Source organism: Semicossyphus pulcher, unplaced genomic scaffold (assembly GCF_022749685.1).
Source record: "Semicossyphus pulcher isolate SPU_LCO1_2020_fin unplaced genomic scaffold, fSemPul1.0.p SCAF_17, whole genome shotgun sequence".
Lineage (NCBI taxonomy): Eukaryota > Metazoa > Chordata > Actinopteri > Labriformes > Labridae > Semicossyphus > Semicossyphus pulcher.
This window is the reverse complement of record NW_027211681.1, coordinates 4,666,759-4,685,674: the sequence shown is the minus strand read 5'-3', so window position 1 is coordinate 4,685,674 and position 18,916 is coordinate 4,666,759. Positions and strand designations below refer to the sequence as shown.

At 46.1% G+C, this 18,916-nt stretch overlaps 1 protein-coding gene across 2 annotated transcripts in view; it reads right to left on the bottom strand.

The window, feature by feature from the left end:
* Positions 1-338: 338 nt before the first annotated feature.
* mxi1 (max interactor 1, dimerization protein) overlaps positions 339-18,916 on the bottom strand; it is a 30,597-nt gene continuing 12,019 nt past the window's right edge. For both annotated transcript variants that reach the window (XM_069666296.1, XM_069666297.1), the window contains exons 4-6: positions 6,411-6,525; positions 4,819-5,017; positions 339-4,276 (exon numbers count right to left, since the gene is read on the bottom strand). In XM_069666296.1, coding sequence (XP_069522397.1) covers positions 4,113-4,276; positions 4,819-5,017; positions 6,411-6,525 — 478 coding nt within the window. In that variant the 3' untranslated portion in view covers positions 339-4,112. The remainder of the gene's footprint in view (positions 4,277-4,818; positions 5,018-6,410; positions 6,526-18,916) is intronic.

Here is an 18,916-nt window from a genome sequence, read left to right as displayed (position 1 = left end):
CATGATGAGGTAATTACAAACCAGGTTATTCCACCAAAAATAGATTTGTGAGCACTTCCTAACTTAAAACATGAGTATTTTGTTGTTTAAAAATGAACATGAACTTGTTTTCTTTGCATTATTTGAAGCAAACACAAACACAATTTGATTCAAAATGTTGTAGGAGATTCTCAGAATATATCTGTATTTTTTATGTACTTCTGTTGTGTGAATCTTCCAGGTAACAGATGACACGCCGGCTAATATACAAGGGCCTGAAATAACATGACAGAATGTTTGAATGTCGGGTGTTTGAGTGCGAGTCATACAACAATGGTATAAAGAGACCAGTGGAGTCGTTGAGGTTTGAAAATCTTGGTGTTTTTATTGTAAGTATTGCATCTTCAACTTACACGGCTAGAATCAGCATCAGACTGCATGTTTTACAAAGGATGGCCACAGGTTGAGAACATCAGGAGGACTCCCTACGTGGGACCGCTCGCTTGTTTAGGGCTAAAAGTCCCCCTCCTGTGAGACCGACGCCGGCATGGAGTGTGGTTTACAAAAGACAAACTGCAACTTCCACTTTGTCGGAGCTGGTACACGTCTGGCTCTGGCCAAGCTGCAAAACTGGAACTGAACATTCCTGGAAAGTTAACCCGCATGTCTACTCCTAACCTGAAACTCAGAGGTAAAAATATAGCTTTGTGATCGCCAGCTTATCAAGATATGCTATTGTGTAGAATCTGCAGCACAGCCAGAAACTCTGTCAGACCTCCCTGCTCACTTTGGCTGATCCAAGAACAGTCTGCACTGAAGTTATGTAACTCTTCACACCCAGCTATTACACTTTACACCGGATACACTCGTCTGATCAGCCCACTGAGACCAGTGCAGACTATTCATGGAGCAGATGCCTCTCTAAAGCTCAGCCTTAGTATGAACACGCGCACACACACGCACACACACGCACACACACACACACACGCACACACACTCACAGAGAGAGGACAGACCTGGCTTCAGTTAAATCAGCTCTTATAGTTTGTTTCATCCCTTCTTGGAATACAAGCTCAGACTCGTTTTGCCACACGAGACGAGACGATGAGTTCCAGACAGTTTTCACGTGTTTTTGTGATAAACAATGAAACCCAACACTGTTGGAATCATCCCAAAGTAGTGGAAACATATCGACTCTGAAGCACTTTAAAACACTGCGAGGTATGATCCAGGAGTGAAATTCATTTGTCGTCAAACGTGGGACCTTTTTTTTTTTTTTCGTTTCCCGTCAGCAGTGCAGGTTCATAAAACCAACATATGAGGACGACAGACAGAAACAAAGAGAAGCTGAAGGTTCATAACTTAAACAGGGGAAGAATAAATGTAAACCGTCCCTCAAAGAGAGAGAGAGATAAAGAGAGGACACTGAGGTGTTCTGAGGTGGTTTTGGCGTTTGTTTTTGTGTATAATAATAAGCACCAAATGTGGTGACTTTTTGATTCAGTGCCAAGTCCAACAACCTCAACACAGCTCCGCAAGGAGCACACAAACTCTGCCCCCTAGAAATGTCCTTCTAAAAAAGCAAAGGATTTGTTCTTCTTTGAATATTTGTCTTTAAATCCTCAATTGGAGGCTCTGTAAAGGTAAGACACATTTTGTCAACTAAAACACAAGTCTAATAGAGACTACAGTCCTCCGAACAGAGGAGAGTGGAGTTTTAGACCCCCTTTATTGTGTAGTAGCTGGCTCAATATCTGCCAGTAAAGTCTTGGCTAATGATGCGCCTTGTGCGGAGGTAATCCCCGCTCAACACAGACCCCAAAACAACCGGACAGGTGGGTTTAAAAGACCTGCATCAGAAGGCTGGGCATGTAAGGAAGCCATTTGTCCATCCAGTTGTTTTAGGTCTGTATTTGTAGCGTGTTGTCGGGGAGCCCGCTCCGGACAAGGCAGGTGACTCTAAACAGGCGAGGCTCAGCACTAGGAGCAGCTTAGGGGCCGATTACATTTCAAGTGTCCATTGAATAAAACATCAGAAAAATGAAAACAAAATGGCTACATTTCATATCCCGTCCCCACCTCCCCCCAAAAAGGAAAATAACAATAAAATATACAACTCTTAGAATAAGGAATGAGGAAGAAGCATCAAAAAGAGGAGTAAAATAAGACAGAACCAAAATAAGTTAACTTCTTTCTCCCCGTTGCTCGTGTTCTTTGAGGGAAGGAGAAATAAATATTCAAAGGGCGGTGGTGTTTTTGTTTCTTTCACATACAAAAGGATCCATGGGAGGAAAAGAAAACACAAACAAGTGTGGCTGAAGTGCAATTCTTAATGCCAGTGGAGTTTGGATGGCGAACATTGACATCATTAACACCCGTTTTTCTTCACTTCACACTTTTCCTCCACAGATCACATGACCACACCCCCTCCGACCCCCCCCCCCCCATTTATGAACATTAATAAACAAGTCTAATAAATAAAGAGAGTGCCACACAGACTCAGCATTCTCCAGACGTCCTACTGCGTCGCTTCTCTGCAACCGGATGGGAAGTTGTTCTATTTAATCACGTTTTCTTTTCCTTCTCTGGGCAGCGACAGAATGAGAGACTTTCCCATGTTTCCAGAACAAAGTGAGAGTGTCCGTGCTGCGTTCACTGCCACCGTGAAGAGGAGAAAATCTTCCCAAACAATTTTAAAAGCACAATAAACACAGGTCAAACAGCAACGGAGGCAATAGTTCTATCCATGAGCTCTACCTTTTTTTAAATCTCCTTTTTAAAGTTTAATTTATTAAACTATTTGTATGTACAAAAAAAAGAAGGAAATTTGCTTTTTGGACGGTCACACAGTCTTTAGAGGAGGAAAGGAAAACGAAACGCGGGGAGGAGTTCAAACTGACGAGACAAAAACGACTACAAGAGTTATTGCTTGTTACTGCTGGAGAGAGGATGGACATCTGTTCCAAAGTTTGTTGTAGTTTGGACTTTTTCCTTGTTGCCGTTTTGTTTTATTGGTTTAACTTCTTGGTTTGTGCCGTTTCTATGGACAGCTCTAAAGTAGGCAAGTGCAGGGTAGCTTGTTGTAGCTGCTTGTCGAGGGGGGGGGGGGAGAAACCAAAACAAAACACACACACAAGTTACAATTTCCACTGAGCACCCACATTCGACAGGAATGCTTTTTTTTTTTCCTCCATTTTTTTCGTGGTTGTTTTTCTCGGTGCCCGGTTGGAAACAATCACGGCAGCCACACGTTGTCTGCTTTAAAAGCGTAGTGGTGGTGGATCTGATCTGCTCCCCCGTTGGTTTGTTTCACAATAGCACCAGTTCGAGTGTCCGAGCTTCTGCGGTGTGGAGCAGAGGTAATGAAAAAAAACGATAAGACAAAAGGATTAAATTGAGGGCGGGGGGGGGGGGGGGGACGTTTATCGGGGCCAAGCTGCGTTGATATGGCAAAGTTCACCCACAGTGTTCATTAGAGTCCAGATTAGATGTGCTCCCGTTTATCCAGGCCCGACACCAGAACGATAAGATGGGACACGCAGGATGAGCTCAACACACACACACCAACACACACGCCCATAGAAGCTCTGAATTATTTCAATATCACAGGAATTTAAGTGCATTTTGGATCAATTCAGGGGTTGTGTAAATATTAAAAATTCAGACTTTTTCACAGGAAATAAAAGAAGTAAATTTCAGTTTTCATTTCATTGATTTAAAAATTAAGATTTATATTTTCTTTAAATCAACCGCGTCTCTGATCTCCCGTTAAAAGAAGATTAAAACCAGCTGGCAGTCTCACATCACTGTGTCGGGTTTCTGGTGTCGGTGTTGGTCGGGGCGGTTTAAAGTTCAGAGGTGAGGAGGAGCTCACAGTGCAGCTCCTCTAACAGCAGCAAGAGGAGGAGGAGGAGGAGGAGGAGCAACAAAAGGCTTTGGAGCAGGAGAGGGGACACTGCTGGAAGGCAGGAGCAACAGGGCCGCTGATAGCTGTGGGCGTGGCCTCCGTCTGTGGTGACTGGGCGTACGTACGTAGGCGTGGCCAGGGTGGATAAACGGACAGCAGGGCAGGCAGGTTTGGCAGGGAGGAGGTGGTGGCTGTGGTGGTGGAGTTGGAGGCAGTGTGTGGGGCTCTAGGAGGAGAAGGCAAGTTTGACACTGCAGGAGGAGTAGCCCTCGTCGCTGGCCATGCTCTGCAGGCTGCTGTGGTCGTCCAGGTCGCTGGTGCTGGCTGTGCTGACGCTGTCCAGCTCTCCATGGGAGAACTCCGTGCTTTCCACGTCCACCTCGATCTCCTCTGCAGAGGAGGACAGAGGGATGGAAGAGGGAGAGAGAGGAGAGGGGAAACAAATTAATTGGGACTACCAGGAGATTTTGTACAGTACATCTGTAGTAGTGGAAAAAACAGTAGGATACTGGGGTAGCTTAGTTTCACAAAAGCCAACATATTTCTTAATGTCAGTGAAAGACTGCATCCGATCGTTCACTCTGCAACTGTAGAACTCAGCGAGTCCATTTGTTCTATAAGAGATGTTAATCTAGACACACGGAAACACAACAGAATCAGTTTGGGATAATGAAATCTAATTATGCTTTAATATTTGGCTGTTAGTTGATTCAAATGACCATCGTCTCCTTCAAACCCTTCAGGGAGTGTTTGCATTTTAAACCTCTGTCTGTATATACGTGTTGATTATTTTCAGCGACACCTCACCTCACACTGAGTCCCAGAGGAGCTCTGATGGTGCAACCTCAATGTCATAAAATTAGTCCGAGCAGCTGGAGGCTTTGATGGCCTTGTAGTCGCTAAATTAAACTCTCGTCTAAAGACTCACTCACCTTGGTCAGAGTCAGAGCGGTCGGAGCAGAGGGTGGAGCCCACACTGTCCATGCGTATCCTCTCGCCCTCCCCTGGGCTGCTCTGGGACGCAGCGCCGCTGCCTCCCCTCAGAAGCTCCAGCTGGCGCTGGAGGTGCCTCTGCTCGCGCTCCAGGGACTCCAGCTGGTACTGACTCTTCCTGTCCGCCTCTTCAAGTTTCTGCACAGGAGAAAGAGTAGAGAAACGGTGTCAGGAGCCAGAGCAGAATGCACAGGTAAAGGGTAAATGTAAGAGGAGAGGACAGACGGAGAGAAATGAATTGGAGAAAAAGTGAGAGAGTTGTAGGTGAGGGCAGAGAATGAAGTAATATAGAGGAGATAAGAGAGAGAGAAGGAGAGCTGAAATGACATCTCAACCAGCTGAGATACTGGAGATAGATGTTGTTAGTCTGTAAGGAAATTCCTTTCATATCTCCCGGCTGTCAGAACACAAACGCAGCAGCACAAACAAACTATCTGCTTCACCTGTTTAAGCATTCAGCCTCTAAACTTGCTGTGTCCCCTGGTTTTTCCTCCTGCCAGCCCTGAAACCCCCTCGATGATTTCCCTCACCTGCCTTGTTTACAGCGTATCGCCTCCTTCGCTCGCTGCCTGTTTACGCCTTCTGTCATTACAATCTGAGCGAGGGGCCGTGGCGGGGGCCCCGATACAGCCGCGTTGTGCTCTTAACCTTGTAGCCTTATGTCACGGTCAGCGACGGTGACAGGCGTGACTCTCAGCGACGGAGCGAACAATAGGCCATCAATAAGCAATGGAGAGACTCAACTTGACAGCAACAGAAGTGCAGAGTTGTGGCTGTAGTAGGAGGAGGAGGAGGAGAAGGAGGAGGAGGATGAAGGGGGGGCACGACAACAATATCGGCTTTATCAGCCCCCCTCTGTGTTACGTGAGTACTCGCTACACCAGCCTTCTCACATGCAGACTGCTCAATCTCAGGCAGTCACATGCCTGTTTTGAAAGTGGAGGCGAAGGCGTGAAGCAGGATGTCTTAATGTGTTACATGCTCTTCAAATCAGGCACCAGTGACCAGCTGGATACCGGAGATAACACTTTCAAACTACAATTAGGAGCAAATGCAACTTATCGTGTCACTAAGTGAATAAAATGGGAGAAATAAATGAACAAAAATCGGATGAATAAAAGCAAATACGTATTTTTTTTGTGAATTTAATCACTTTAAAAAAACATCTATTTTACAGCCTACGAACTGAAATTTAATGGATGTATTATATTTATGCACGCTTCTGACATAAGCTGAAAAATGTAATCAAAATGCCGAGCGGAGTCAATAACCACATGTAATCAGTTTCATCTTCACATTATTTGTGCTGTGGCATCCCTGCCTCTGCAGCAACACAAATATATTACGAGTGATCCCGGCTGTAGGTAGTTGAATCTGGCAGCAAAGGTCAAAACAAATAAAATCTCAGCAGGGACGTAACAACACACTGTTATCTGCTCTCCGTCTTCTTTGCTCAGTTATGTGCGTGTCATCGGTTTCATTCGTAACCAGGCCCAGCTTTATGGTACGTGTGCGGGCTCTTCATCCTCACCTTTATGTGTGCTTTGGCTTTGTTGAGCAGGCCCAGCGTCGTGTGGCGGTTGCAGTCGGGTCCCAGAGGTATGAGGTCCTTCAACCGCTCCAGACACAGCCGCAGGTGAGCTCGTCTGCAGAGGACAGAGAAGGAGGAAGATGACGAGGATGATTAGATACGTTAAGATGAGCGACAGGGAGGTGCTACATTGTGAAATATATAGCATGCTGGTGGTGAAATGCATTGCATTGGGAAATTGCTTAAGGACTTTCAGTGTGGCAAGTAAGTTTCTTAAAGGGCCAGTTCCTGCAGCGGAAACGGTATATTTCACTCCAGCGTCTCTCGCTGGGCTGCTCCTTTCAGAGGGAGGGGCGCAATGCATTTTTACAAGTTTTACAAACACATTTTTCTCCACAGCTATGGCGCCAATGTCATATATTGTTGCTTCTATCAGTTACAGATGAGCAGATCAGCTTTGACTGACAGTCGCTTTTTCCAGGGGGCCAATTGCTCCTTTAAGATGAAACGTTCAGCCTAAACCTAAAGTGTAAACAGCTGTTTCTCTGCCCCTTATGTCACCCAGTGGTATTTTTTATTTTTTACATGGACAAAACACTTGCTCAACACAGATGTCAAGCTCCATGCATCCAAAGTTAGAGCAAGAAAACAATTCTTCTGATCATTTCTTTGACCCGCTCTCCCTTGACCTCGCAACCTACATAAAAGCAGTATTCTTTCATCTTTGCATGCAGGCTCATTAAGACACTCTGTATTCTTACTTTGTGAGAATCCACCAGCTACAGATCAGGCTCATGTAATTTAAATCCCCAGCTTATAGTTCAGCAACACAGCAGGTTACATATGATTCACGTCTCGTGTAAGCCTCGAGACGACACATTATCCTCTACTGGTATTTGTTGCGCCCAGCTTTGGATACCCTCCTTGCCTACATGACGAACAACAAGTTTGAGCTGAGGATGGAAGGGTGGGGGTGGGGGTGGGGGGAGCGGAGGTTAAGGGAGGAAAGGTGTAATGGACCTTGCTCGGCTCTTGCGCTCCATCATCCTGACAGTCCCTTATTCTGTGACTGCAGACAGGCCCGGGGTACTATCTATCCTGCTAATGGCTCGGAGTTGAGAGGTAAAGAGAGATAATTGTGGCTATAACACAATCAGCGCTCCATTAGCAGGAGCTGCCCTTTCAGCTCGCCTGAAGGGAACAGTGGAGAGACCCAGACTCGGGAACTATCTCTAAGGGGAGCCCGAAGGAGACGAGCCCAGGAGAGCAGAGCAGGAATTCTCTGCACTGATTACGCCGGGCTAGACTGCTCGGTGCTCTACGCTCTGCTGCTTTAAGACTGGAGGAGACGTGTGTGTGTGTGTGTGTGTGTGTGTGAGAGGAAGGGAGCTTCAGCTGTGCATGGATGCTGCTGATAAGAACACAAGAGTAGAGCGAGCCATTACACCAGCGCAGTATGCGTGAGCGTGCGCTTAAACGACAGAAACAAGACGAGAGAAAGAGCCGGTGCCCTGATTCAGTCTGTAGTGATAAAAGTTAGGAAGTGGCAGAGCAGGTAGTGCACACAGGTTTCAGGTTGAGAGTGCGTGATGAGGACCATCAGTCAGGTGAGGTCACCTGTCTGTGTAATCAGGGCTATTCACAGGAGAGAGTCCAGAGTCTTTATCTGCGACGTGTTTATCTGAGTTCGTCTCATTTGAACCCCCAACACCACCGTCTTTGCACACAAACACACGCGCGCGCGCAGCAACACAGATATCAGCTGGCAATTAATCACATTCTCCTCTTTCGCAGCAGCCTGAGGGGAAACACGCAGCTCCACCTGGGAGACGTCTAGGACAGACTATAGAGAGGACAGCGTGGCACAGTATCTGTCCAGCTAATTCCAATTCAGAGCATTTTGTTCAACACTGTAATTAAGATCAGAACTCCATCACGTGGAAACGAGGCATTAAGTGGATCTGACTGCAATTTGCCATCTTAGCCATTTTCAAATTAAGTAGGCCATGTACATGGAATATTTCATCATCCCTGATACGCCAATAAATTATTTATTGTGCAGCTGTAGCTGAAGGGCTGACACACATACATTCCACACTACATGGGGAACACACACGCACACACACTCTCGTTCCATAAACGTCCCATTTCTGGAGCTTAAACCTTGGATACTGCACATGCATGTGTACGCAGTCAGAACACCTTGTTCGCATGGACTGCCTGATAAAGAAGGTAGCGAGGGCAGAGCAGGACACACACACACGGTCATGTATGTGTGTGTGTCTGTCTGCCTGGCAGGCGTCGAGTTAACGAACTCCAGGCAGCGGAGACCTCTATCTTTGTTTCCTCCACTCCCATCCAGATTAAAACATTTCAGCAGACAACCTCAGATAACCCCCGACTTCCCCCGCCCCCCTCCTGTGCGTCACCCACCCTCCCATCTCCCCTGACCCAAACTGACATGATGAATGTACAGAGGAAGCTCAGGGTTGGCTGACCCCGCAGGCGCCGTGCCACATCTCTAACCCAAAAATATCCCATTATGTCTCTCAGCTTTAAGACTTCTATTACGGACTGTGGCGTAAGGCGTCACTCGTCGAAGCTGCTGAATCGCCATTTTTTGCCGAGTCGGTGTGAAACCACAAAACACCCTTCCACACCCACGCGATGATGAGGACGTGGAGGGGAAAGGAGTCGGCCGTGCTGTCACCTCTTCCGGCACACTGAGTCCTGTCCTTTTCACAGCTACCTTATGTGCTGCGTGATCTCCTCTTACAGGTACATATGCTACCATCTGGCAGCGTTCGAACACCCTCACTGTGCCTCGTATTGATAGACAGACATGTGAGACGTGCGCTTGACATTTGTCCTAATCTCTGAGTGCATGATGTGCTCTGCCGTGGAGCACTCTGATAAGTGCAGAAGGCGAAGAAGCCCCAAAAAGCACAGGAGTGTCTGAGGAACAGCGTGTGACTGTGGGACAGAGAGTGTGTAATTGACGGCTTTTACACTGGACTGTGTGCTAATGTGAAGACAAACAGGAGCTCCTACTCTCAAGTCTTTCTAGGGCAATAAATCAGCTGATTATGACCCCACATGCACCTTAAGATAACAGCGGAGACTGGGTTATCATTTCAGTCTGTCCCACCTGCACTATCTCTTACCGACTTACTAAAGGGTTAAAGGTCATAAGCTACCGGTGATGCCCTCAAGACAGGTCCCTAATCCCAGAGAAAGGCTTGTTTATCATGTCGACCCACCGGCCACAGAGCTTAAGCCGTTCGCAGCTTACGATATGAGTGGCGGCTTGTGACCACAAATACCTGCGAGCTGCAGCCAGAATGTGTGTTTGACTCCGCCCTCTTGCAGGCACGTAGCACAGCAATCAGCGACAGAGCCGAGCGTTTCCCAGAGTTCTCAGAACAGTGCTGGTTACATAAGCCGGATATGGATTTACTTCACAGCCCCACAACATGTCCTGCTGAGGCGAAGGATGTGTTAAGTAAAGTTGGTCAAAGGATGTGACATCATAGGGTGACAGGCTGTGTCAGTAGGTTGATGATGAGGCATCACTTTCAGCAGGGGTCAAACTGCTCTCCTGGGAGACGTGCTAACTAGCAATAGCATGTTAAAGAGCCAAAACACCTCTGTTTGTAGACAGGATGAATGGCACTAAATAGCTGTATTATTAGTTAGCAACATTTTAAAATAGAATGTGTTTATAATGTGTCAATTTGAGCAATAAAGCAATGAACTATAAAGAAATACACCCTCCTGTGCTCGGTGAGTAAAAATCCCTCATGCAGACGAACTGCTTTCTGCACCTTGTGTTTCCAGTGTTAAGTGAATGGCACAGCAATCTGCAGGTGGCCTGAATGGGGAGCTCTTCATCTGTGGCGGGTTACATAACACGTGGCCAGTTGCTAACAGGACCTGTGCTCCAAACTGTCACGCACAGCAGGGAAATCAAATCCCTGCCTGCTCGTGCACAAGACAACACGGGCAGAAAAGCCTGTTTCTTTCCTTGTATTCAGAGGAGGGAGATTCCTGGGAAGGCAAGCGAATACAAATGCATGTTTCATTATGTGTTTTCTGTGTTGTTGCCTCACAGGTATACCTTAGCAAACAGCTGCTTTTGAAATCCCACGCTCTCTCTCTGGTAGTGAGGCAGTGAGGTTTTGTGGACTCAGGACTTAATACATATCGATTTATAATGGTGCAGGCTATTCAAAGGAAACCACATCTAAAGCTGCTGAGTTCATGGGAGTTACCTGGAACTCGCGGCGTAAATATGTGCAGCCTGTAACGGTGTTTATAGATGCTATGTTTATTGTCATAATTCAATCATTCAATCTAAGAAATTTCAGCAATCAAAATGTGGTTTGGCGTTAAGGTGCATAATTTACTCTCTTCATTGATTTATCGTCCTGCGACACACTTAACAAAAAAAAGGAGAAATCAGGTGTGTAAAATCCTGCAGGCATGACTTGCGGACACAGACACAGCCGGCCTTCCCTTCCCTCCTGAGACAATGGGGCACTTCCCCTCTACCAATGTGTGTGGGTGTGTGCAGTGCATGCATGTGTGTCTCTTTCATGCTCTCGTGTGCCCCTGTGGCTTGTGTTCCTGATGGGCCCCAGATGGGTATGCAGGCAGGCAGCTTTGCCTTTTGGCTTTGACATGTGAGCGAGCAGCCAGACGGCCCCGGGTCGCTGCACCACACCTTTCCTCCTCATCCACCCTCCTCTCCCATCCTTACTCCGCACAAGTCACATGCATGACCTGCCCATTTCTCCCCAATCTAACAACTTGTTTTTCTAGCTCCTGTTTGGCTGCTCCTGTTTAATTCAAATGAAAAGCGCCTTTTTGTTAAAAAGTTTAAACAGAGAAAATAGGGAAGTAATGAACCAGATAAAATCATGATTATTAAGAGTTGATCTGTCGTCATCTCTGCACAGCTCTCCCTCTCGTTGTAGCACTTTCACTTGTGCCTGAAATGCGTCAGACTGCCTCCAATGTGACTGAAGCCGAGTCCTTTTTAAAGAAGCACTTTGAAGCTCTCCCTGCTGGTATGGGAGCGCTGCCCACTACAGCTCTTACAGAGCCTACGCACATCATATGTACATCCCTCGTCAGTGCAGCGAACAACAGCTCTGCACTCCCCCCCGGTGCCTTTGTATCACACAAACACACACACACACACGGTGAGTGCATGTGCCTTTGGATGGACGCTGAAGGGCATGCATGAACACCTCATTGTACATGCACAAACACACATTCTGATATCTGATATGTCTGATGTGTGCACGCAAACTTATGGCGACACATGGAACAAGTGCAATGGCAGCAACAAGCTGTAATTCCAACACCACCAGGTTGACGTGAGCATCGGGGCAGTAGTGTATTGAAAATATTCCAATAACTCTGGAAGGATAATGTAAGAGAGGAGTGCGAGGATGTTGTAAACAGGCTGTTGTGTACAGTCATGAACACGGAGAGCTTTTGAATTCTCCTGTAAACACAACCTTAGTCTTGTTAAAATACTTAATTATATACTGTCCTGAATTTTCACAGTGTCAAACTTTGTGATTAGGCCTTTTCAGCCAGAGGAACTTTTCCACAAGCTCCAGTATCTTATATAAACAATATAAACATATAAAACTCAGGAACGTCACCTGCATTTCGACTGAGGATCCTATTCCAATTTTTCAGTTGGGCCATAAATATATCCCCCAGATTGCCACTTCTCCTGGGGAAAACCACTTCCTAAAGACCAAGCATCTTTTGGGGGATCTCTACTGTACCGTTCCCTGCTGACCTGCAGGTCAAACACAAGCCTGCAGACTGCGACAACTTGTGTATATGTGTCGAGAATACGCTCAAACTATTACAAATTCAAGACGACTGATATAAAAAGATAAAGCAGCTTCCTGTTTGGCAAAAATTTGAGAAATTTGCCTTACATGAAAACCTATTTTTATGTGAGCGTATGCTTTTAAATCATACGTTCTTTGCCAAACATATAAGACCGTATTCTTTATTTCTCAGACAACCAGGTTTTTGAAGCCGGACATGATCCAATGGTAACAACATATAATCATTTAGCATTTTCCTCCCTTTTATTAAAGAGGCCACATCACGTAAATGTTCCTTCTGTTGTGCAGAGATGTTATTTTATGGGTCATGCTTATGGCTTAATTATGGGAGACATCATTTCACTTGCTCAGGTGCAACCTGTTATCATGAGGACATCACGAGATGGCTGTGTGTGCAATTAGGGAACCGTCCAGTATATTTTTCTGTTACTTAAAGGGCCAGTTCGCCAATTTTCAACCTCAGTCCTATCATGCTATTATGGGGAGCTAATGCCATTATGGTAGGAAAAAAAGGCAATTTGGCTCTGTGCCTTTAGAGTACGATATCCGCTTCTCCAATGGGCCCTGGAAAACCTCCGCCAGACTACGTATAACGCGTCATCTGGCGAGGCCAGGGAGCTCGCTAAACTACACTTCCTCAATCTAGGACGCCCGCCTCTGATGTCATGTCTCGCTAAAAATTGTCAGGTTTAAAATGTAGACTGCAGACCTGAAGATGTTTTAGACCATCCACTGGTATATTCTCGTTGTATTTCGGATTCTGTTCCTAATTTCACTCCAGCATCTCTCACTGGGCCGTTCCTTTCAGGGGGAGGGGCGCAATGCACGCTGGGTGTTGTAGGAATGTAGAATGGGCGAAACCACAAGCTGTTTGTACAAATTTCTCCACAGCTATGGCGCCAATTTCAAATATTATTGCTTCTATCGATTACAGAGAACACCAGCTTTGACTGACAGCGGCTTTTTAAGGGACCAATTGCTCCTTTAAGCAAACTCCTAGGTCCAAAGTCCTACATTTCCACATAACGCACATAGATTTGTGCGTTTCTGAGGCCTGTGTTTTTTCCTGGGAGCTGTGAGTATTAAGAGGGGGATGAAAAATGCATATTCATGAAAGTCTTCTTTGTGTGTGAATAAAATAAATTGCAATAAAAGGAACACCTGGGCTAGAGGAGTGACACTGACTGAATAGTTTTTTTTTCTGCTATTCAGGAAACAAAAGCCGCCTGAAAACAGCCCTGACAAAGCCACCTGCGTTTCTGCTTATTTTTCATTCAAAGTCCTCTGAAACCAACGCTTTACGTTAGCTGAAGCGAGAGGAATAAGAGGGGAGAAAAATGACGGCTGCCCTAGATTCCAAACTTGTGAATACGTAAATAATGGATAACTTCTCAGGCCATCCAAGATGTCTGACATAATTACTGGACGTGCTCTTAAAGGGGGGGGGGGTCAGATTTCCAGGCCAGATACCAGTCAATACTCTTCCTTTGGCAAATCCCACACTCACTCAAACCCATTTAACACTTGCACACACACACACATATACACATCCTCCCTGTTTGACCTACTTCTAATACATGCAGAGGGGGAGGACATCTGACCCTTCACCCAGTTATTACACTAATTACACATCACCAGTGAGCGTCTCAGTGGTAAATCTCCTAAATTGACATGCGAGAGGAAATTAAGACATCATTACTTCGGCTCTCTCCGGGAGAGAAAAAGGAATAAGAACTTAACTTTTCGAGGGAGCTCTTTTGTTCCTCTCCAGCATTACTCCTTAGTCTAGTGTCGGGGCTCATTTAAAGTAGCCGCAAATCACGATTCACAGTCAAGTCAAAGATTATTGGAGTGATTAGAGCATTTTGTAATGCAAAGCCTCATTTAAAGTAGACTAAGCTGTGTCTATTGAGCGCTGCATCAAATCAGCTGCAAATGATCTCACTGTGTGGAGGATGGCAATTAAATCAAACACAGGGAATGTTGGGAGCTGATGTTTTTTTCTTTTTGGGCTTTAATTATAATGATCCAAACTGTTCCAACTCCTTTATTACAGACGTAAAAATAGCAGTGTGAGATGCTGGAAGATTCAACGAGCCGGATCCACATGACATGTAATGCTCCTTCTCTTAGATCATACATGGTGAAACAACATGTGAACATGTGGCTCACTGATCCATGCTCTGCAGATGGTGGCATACAATATACATGGAGAGGGGCGGGGTTAAACGCACAGGGTAGGCTTTACATTTGTTACCCATGATGCTTTGCTGTGATGGCAGGTATCGCTGTTGAACCCAAACCATAGAATGTATAAAAAGATAACATTTGGAGCGCCCCCTGCTGACTGGCTGCAGTATAGGTCATAAAGCCCGCCTCATCCATGTTATCAAATGGAAACTTTAAAATCAAAATACACGCCAAATTAATTATCAAACATGGTTTCTGTCATTATAGTTAGTTCTTATCATGCTGATTTACGTCCAAGTGTTAATCTTTCTGACAAGTTTAAGTTTAAGTTTTAATTAGTTATTTGATGCTGTAAGAAGGATGATTGACAGCTCTGTTGACAAATACGGCTCCTGCAGCCCGTCTGTAGAGTAGAGGAGGAACAGCGAGAGGAAACGTAACTAAAACAACCACTACAGTCACTGAAGTTTCCATATGTGTGAACGTTAGCTTCAGACCAACACAAAGAAGCTGTTCTGCTGTTAAACACACAGGTGTGCGGGACCTTTGCTGTTTTTTTCAGTAAGTTAAGTGTGTTTTGGTTGATCCCATCGATCTCTACTGCGCAACTTAGGCTCCAAATGACGTCACCAGCACAAGATGGCAGCGCCCATCACGGGAGATATTTTGGCTTCAATTTCGTACAGTGAGATCAGATGGAGACGTGTCGTCCATATATACACACACACACACACACACACACACACACACACACACACACACACACACAGGTGCAAACTGTTGAGGACAGATACCATTGCAACAATTTTCAGGCAATTTTGTTAAACTGGCAGAAAAGTAAGTCCACATTTTTGCTCCACTTCTGGTGTTTCATGAGTTAATCAGGAGAAATCCGTACGCTTTGTAGCCCAAACACATCAGCATTTAAACACAACACACACTAAACCACAGGAAACAACAGTTTTCTGTGTTTGCTCGCCACCTTTGTTTACTGCTTGCTGAGTTAACACAAAGAACACGCTTGTTTTCCTGCTAAAGATGCTTCTTCTAGGTTTCTCTCTTTTTTATCCCCCCTGTGTCTTTCTCCCATTCTCTCTCACAGAGGGGGGGGGTTGGGGGGTGTCATTCTCTCCCTCCTTCTCTCACATGACTGCTGTGGGGTTGCAGGCGAGGTCACATGTTTATCCATACAGACAGTGGCACCTGACTGAATAGGTTTTTCTCTTTTACTAGGGGGGGAGCTACCACTCACTAGGTTGACTGCTGGAACAGTCATCAAACAGCAAACAGCCTGGCTGCAGAACTGGCGCCCGCCGTATGTGCTTTAGCCAACTACAGCTTTATTATGTGAGCTATAAATGGCAGGTTCAGGAAATGACAAATGCAGATGGAGACAAGCTTTTATGTTGTATGGGTCCAGATTAGGATGGTGGGATCATTATTCTACGTTTGCCTTCTTGTTGAAAAGTGATGATTTATGATTTGACAGATGGTTCCGGCATTAGCCGATGGATGCCACGTGATATCTGACTCGTGTTGGAGTGCTACTCGTGTCATTTATATCCACTGGACAATGCACCGGACCGTGTCGCTAACTGTGGAAACCTCTGGGGCTTTAAATGACATCCCTGCTAGTGGAGCTGCACTCTTGAGCGAGTGCGCTGAAAGTTATATTTCCTCAACTGCTGATGCGTCAGTCGGTCCGTCACGTTTCTACACGCACACGAGATTAGAGCAATCTTTGCCCAGCGGCAATTGTAGGCTCTTTTTTTTTTTTTTTTTTCTGACAGACTGATGCTTCCCTCATCTCCTTTATGAAACGTGGACAGATGGGATAGAAGCAGAGAGTCAGAGAGATAGATAGAGAGGGTGAGAGATGTAGGGAGTGGGGGAGGAAGGGGAGGGTTGCGTCTGTGTAATCTGCCCAGAAACTAGCCATGGGCGCTAACGAGAGCCGGTCTGTCAGGAGTTCCACTGGGTGAACGACTCGCTCGAGTTAAGTTCTGAATCAAATTTTTATATCAACGACACTACCCGAAAACACACATTCATCCACCAGTGACACCAGTGTGACTATGTTATGCATGGGTGGCACCAGTAGAAATGTGACCCCTAACCCTGAAAGATTAAGAGCTGTGCTTGACTCACGCAGCCTCAATGGAGACGGGTCTAAGTGAACTAAGCCAGTAATAGTGTGGTCTTTGTTTTGACAGTGACAGCAGGTGAGTGCTCCTAAGATTACTACAACTGTTAAGGGTCAGAAAAGTTCACTTAATCTCCACATCTTTACCTTTCACCCGACAGTAAACATGGATTAAACAAGAGAAGAAGAAAAGGCTCTTATTTAGATGCCACTTCCTTGGAGGTGTTTTAAGTCGGTGGCTCACATCCATACAGTTGGACGACACTCAGGAGTTTACTGCACGGTTTTAAATGACAGCAAATTGTTAAATTTGAGGAATGACGGGAATGCTCATCTCTCTCCCGCTCACAGCAAGGAAATAAAACATTACTAACAAGGATTTTCATGGGAACTATGCTGCACGATGATGACCCATATTCTGGTTACATGGCAGAGGCAGAATAAAGAAATGCAGAAGGGGTAAAAATGCATCGCTGCAAGTGAGTGGGTGGGAAAAGGACTTTGATACTTGTGAGCATTGAGGCAGTTGTGACCTCAATCCCAAAAAGGAGAGTCAGAGTGTGGAGGAGAGAGAGCATCTTCCTGATTGGCTGTGAGTGCACAGTAAAAAATGCATATAGAGACAGAGCTGAAGCCACACGTGAAACTGTGGGGCAATAAAATTCAAATGGGAGTTCAAAAATCAATTAGGACTTAGAGGAACCCTCGCCTGCTCAACCAAGGCCACAAGTGGTAAATAAAGTGAAACAGTTGATTACAACACAGGCCGATGCAGTTGTCACGCTAAACCCGCTGAAGCCACAAACAGCATCCGCCATGACGCATAGCAACAGAGCCGAGGAGGGATTGAGGACAGATTGGGAAAAGTGGAAACAGAGAATGGGTGAGTTTGAAAGAGGATGAAAGAACAGTGCAGTTATTTGCCCTCCTCAAACAGCAGCCACAGACATGAACACGTGCTCGCACACACACACACACACGCAGAGTTCATTCGAGTAGAGAGAGGAAGCCGGGGTGTAGTGGGGGGGGGGGGGATGCTGGCTGTGCGGCAGGGCCAAGAGACTCTGGGGCTGAAGCCCATCACTAACACACGGATTAGTTCACACGTGCACACTGCCTTTTAATCTGCTCCACTGACAAAGGTTGTGAGAGAAAAAAGAAAGTAGGCGAGAGACAGAGTCAACGAAAGAGACAGCAGCATGGAAATAGAGCGGGGGTAAGTGGGACAGAGGGGTCGAGGTGGAGGAGAGGACATGCCTTTAGGTGCACTGTACCTCAGTCCCACCATGTTAGAGTGAATCAAGCTAAGCAGTCAATACACTTGTCTCTGGCAAATGTCCCAGATCATGTGATTGGACTGTACAAATCCCAATCCATCTGTCGAGTCCAACACATTTTGGGAAGCATTTTAGCTTTATTTCTGTTAGCGGAGATGCTTGAACAGGAGACGTAGTGGCTACATAGTTGATGCCTTAAACCCCTATCTCGCCAGGACGCTCCATCTGTCCAGCTCTCCTTCCATTCATCCTTCCCCACACAACACAACTCCACGTCCCCGACCCACCCTCAACCCTCACGTTCCCCTTCAGCCCTGTGACTACGGGAGTAAGGGAAGAGGCTTTGGATTAAAAACTCCAATGTGGCCCGGCTCCTAAAATGTGCCTGGTGTAAGGCTTGGGAGATCCAGCCAGATGTTGGCACTGGGGACAAGGAGGAGGAGGAGGAGGAGGAGGAGGAGGAGGAGGAGGAGGAGGAGGAGGAGGAGGAGGAGGAGGAGGAGGAGGAGGAGGGTTGTCCCATCAGAGCACTTCCTCTATCCAGATGCAGAAGTGTTTTTTAATACATCCAAAAGAGGGGAGGGGTGAGAGTGTAATCCAAATAATCTGAATCAACCTTTAATGCACAAACACGCATTCAAGAGTGAGAACACTCGAAGGCAAACTCTCACTCTCTCCCTCACCTGGGTTAAACTCACTAACTTGCTAAGTCACTTAACCCAGTTGGCACACTCGTCGTCCCGCGGAAGGTTAAGTTCAGAACCTGGCAAATAATGACATTCAGTGTGCGCCCGGATGTGAGAGAGCATGTGAGGTAGATGTTGCGAGTGTGAGGGGTGGGGACTGCTCTTCATCTCACTGCGCTCATTGGTGAAAAGCTCACCTCTCCGATTGGTCAGAAGGCGGTGGTGTTTTCCCCTTTTTCCCCAGCTGTACGGCTAAAAATAGAAGCCGTACTCAGATTTAGTCTAATTGAGTCTGTCTTGTGTATTCAACAAGCATCCTATTTTCCCCCCTTTC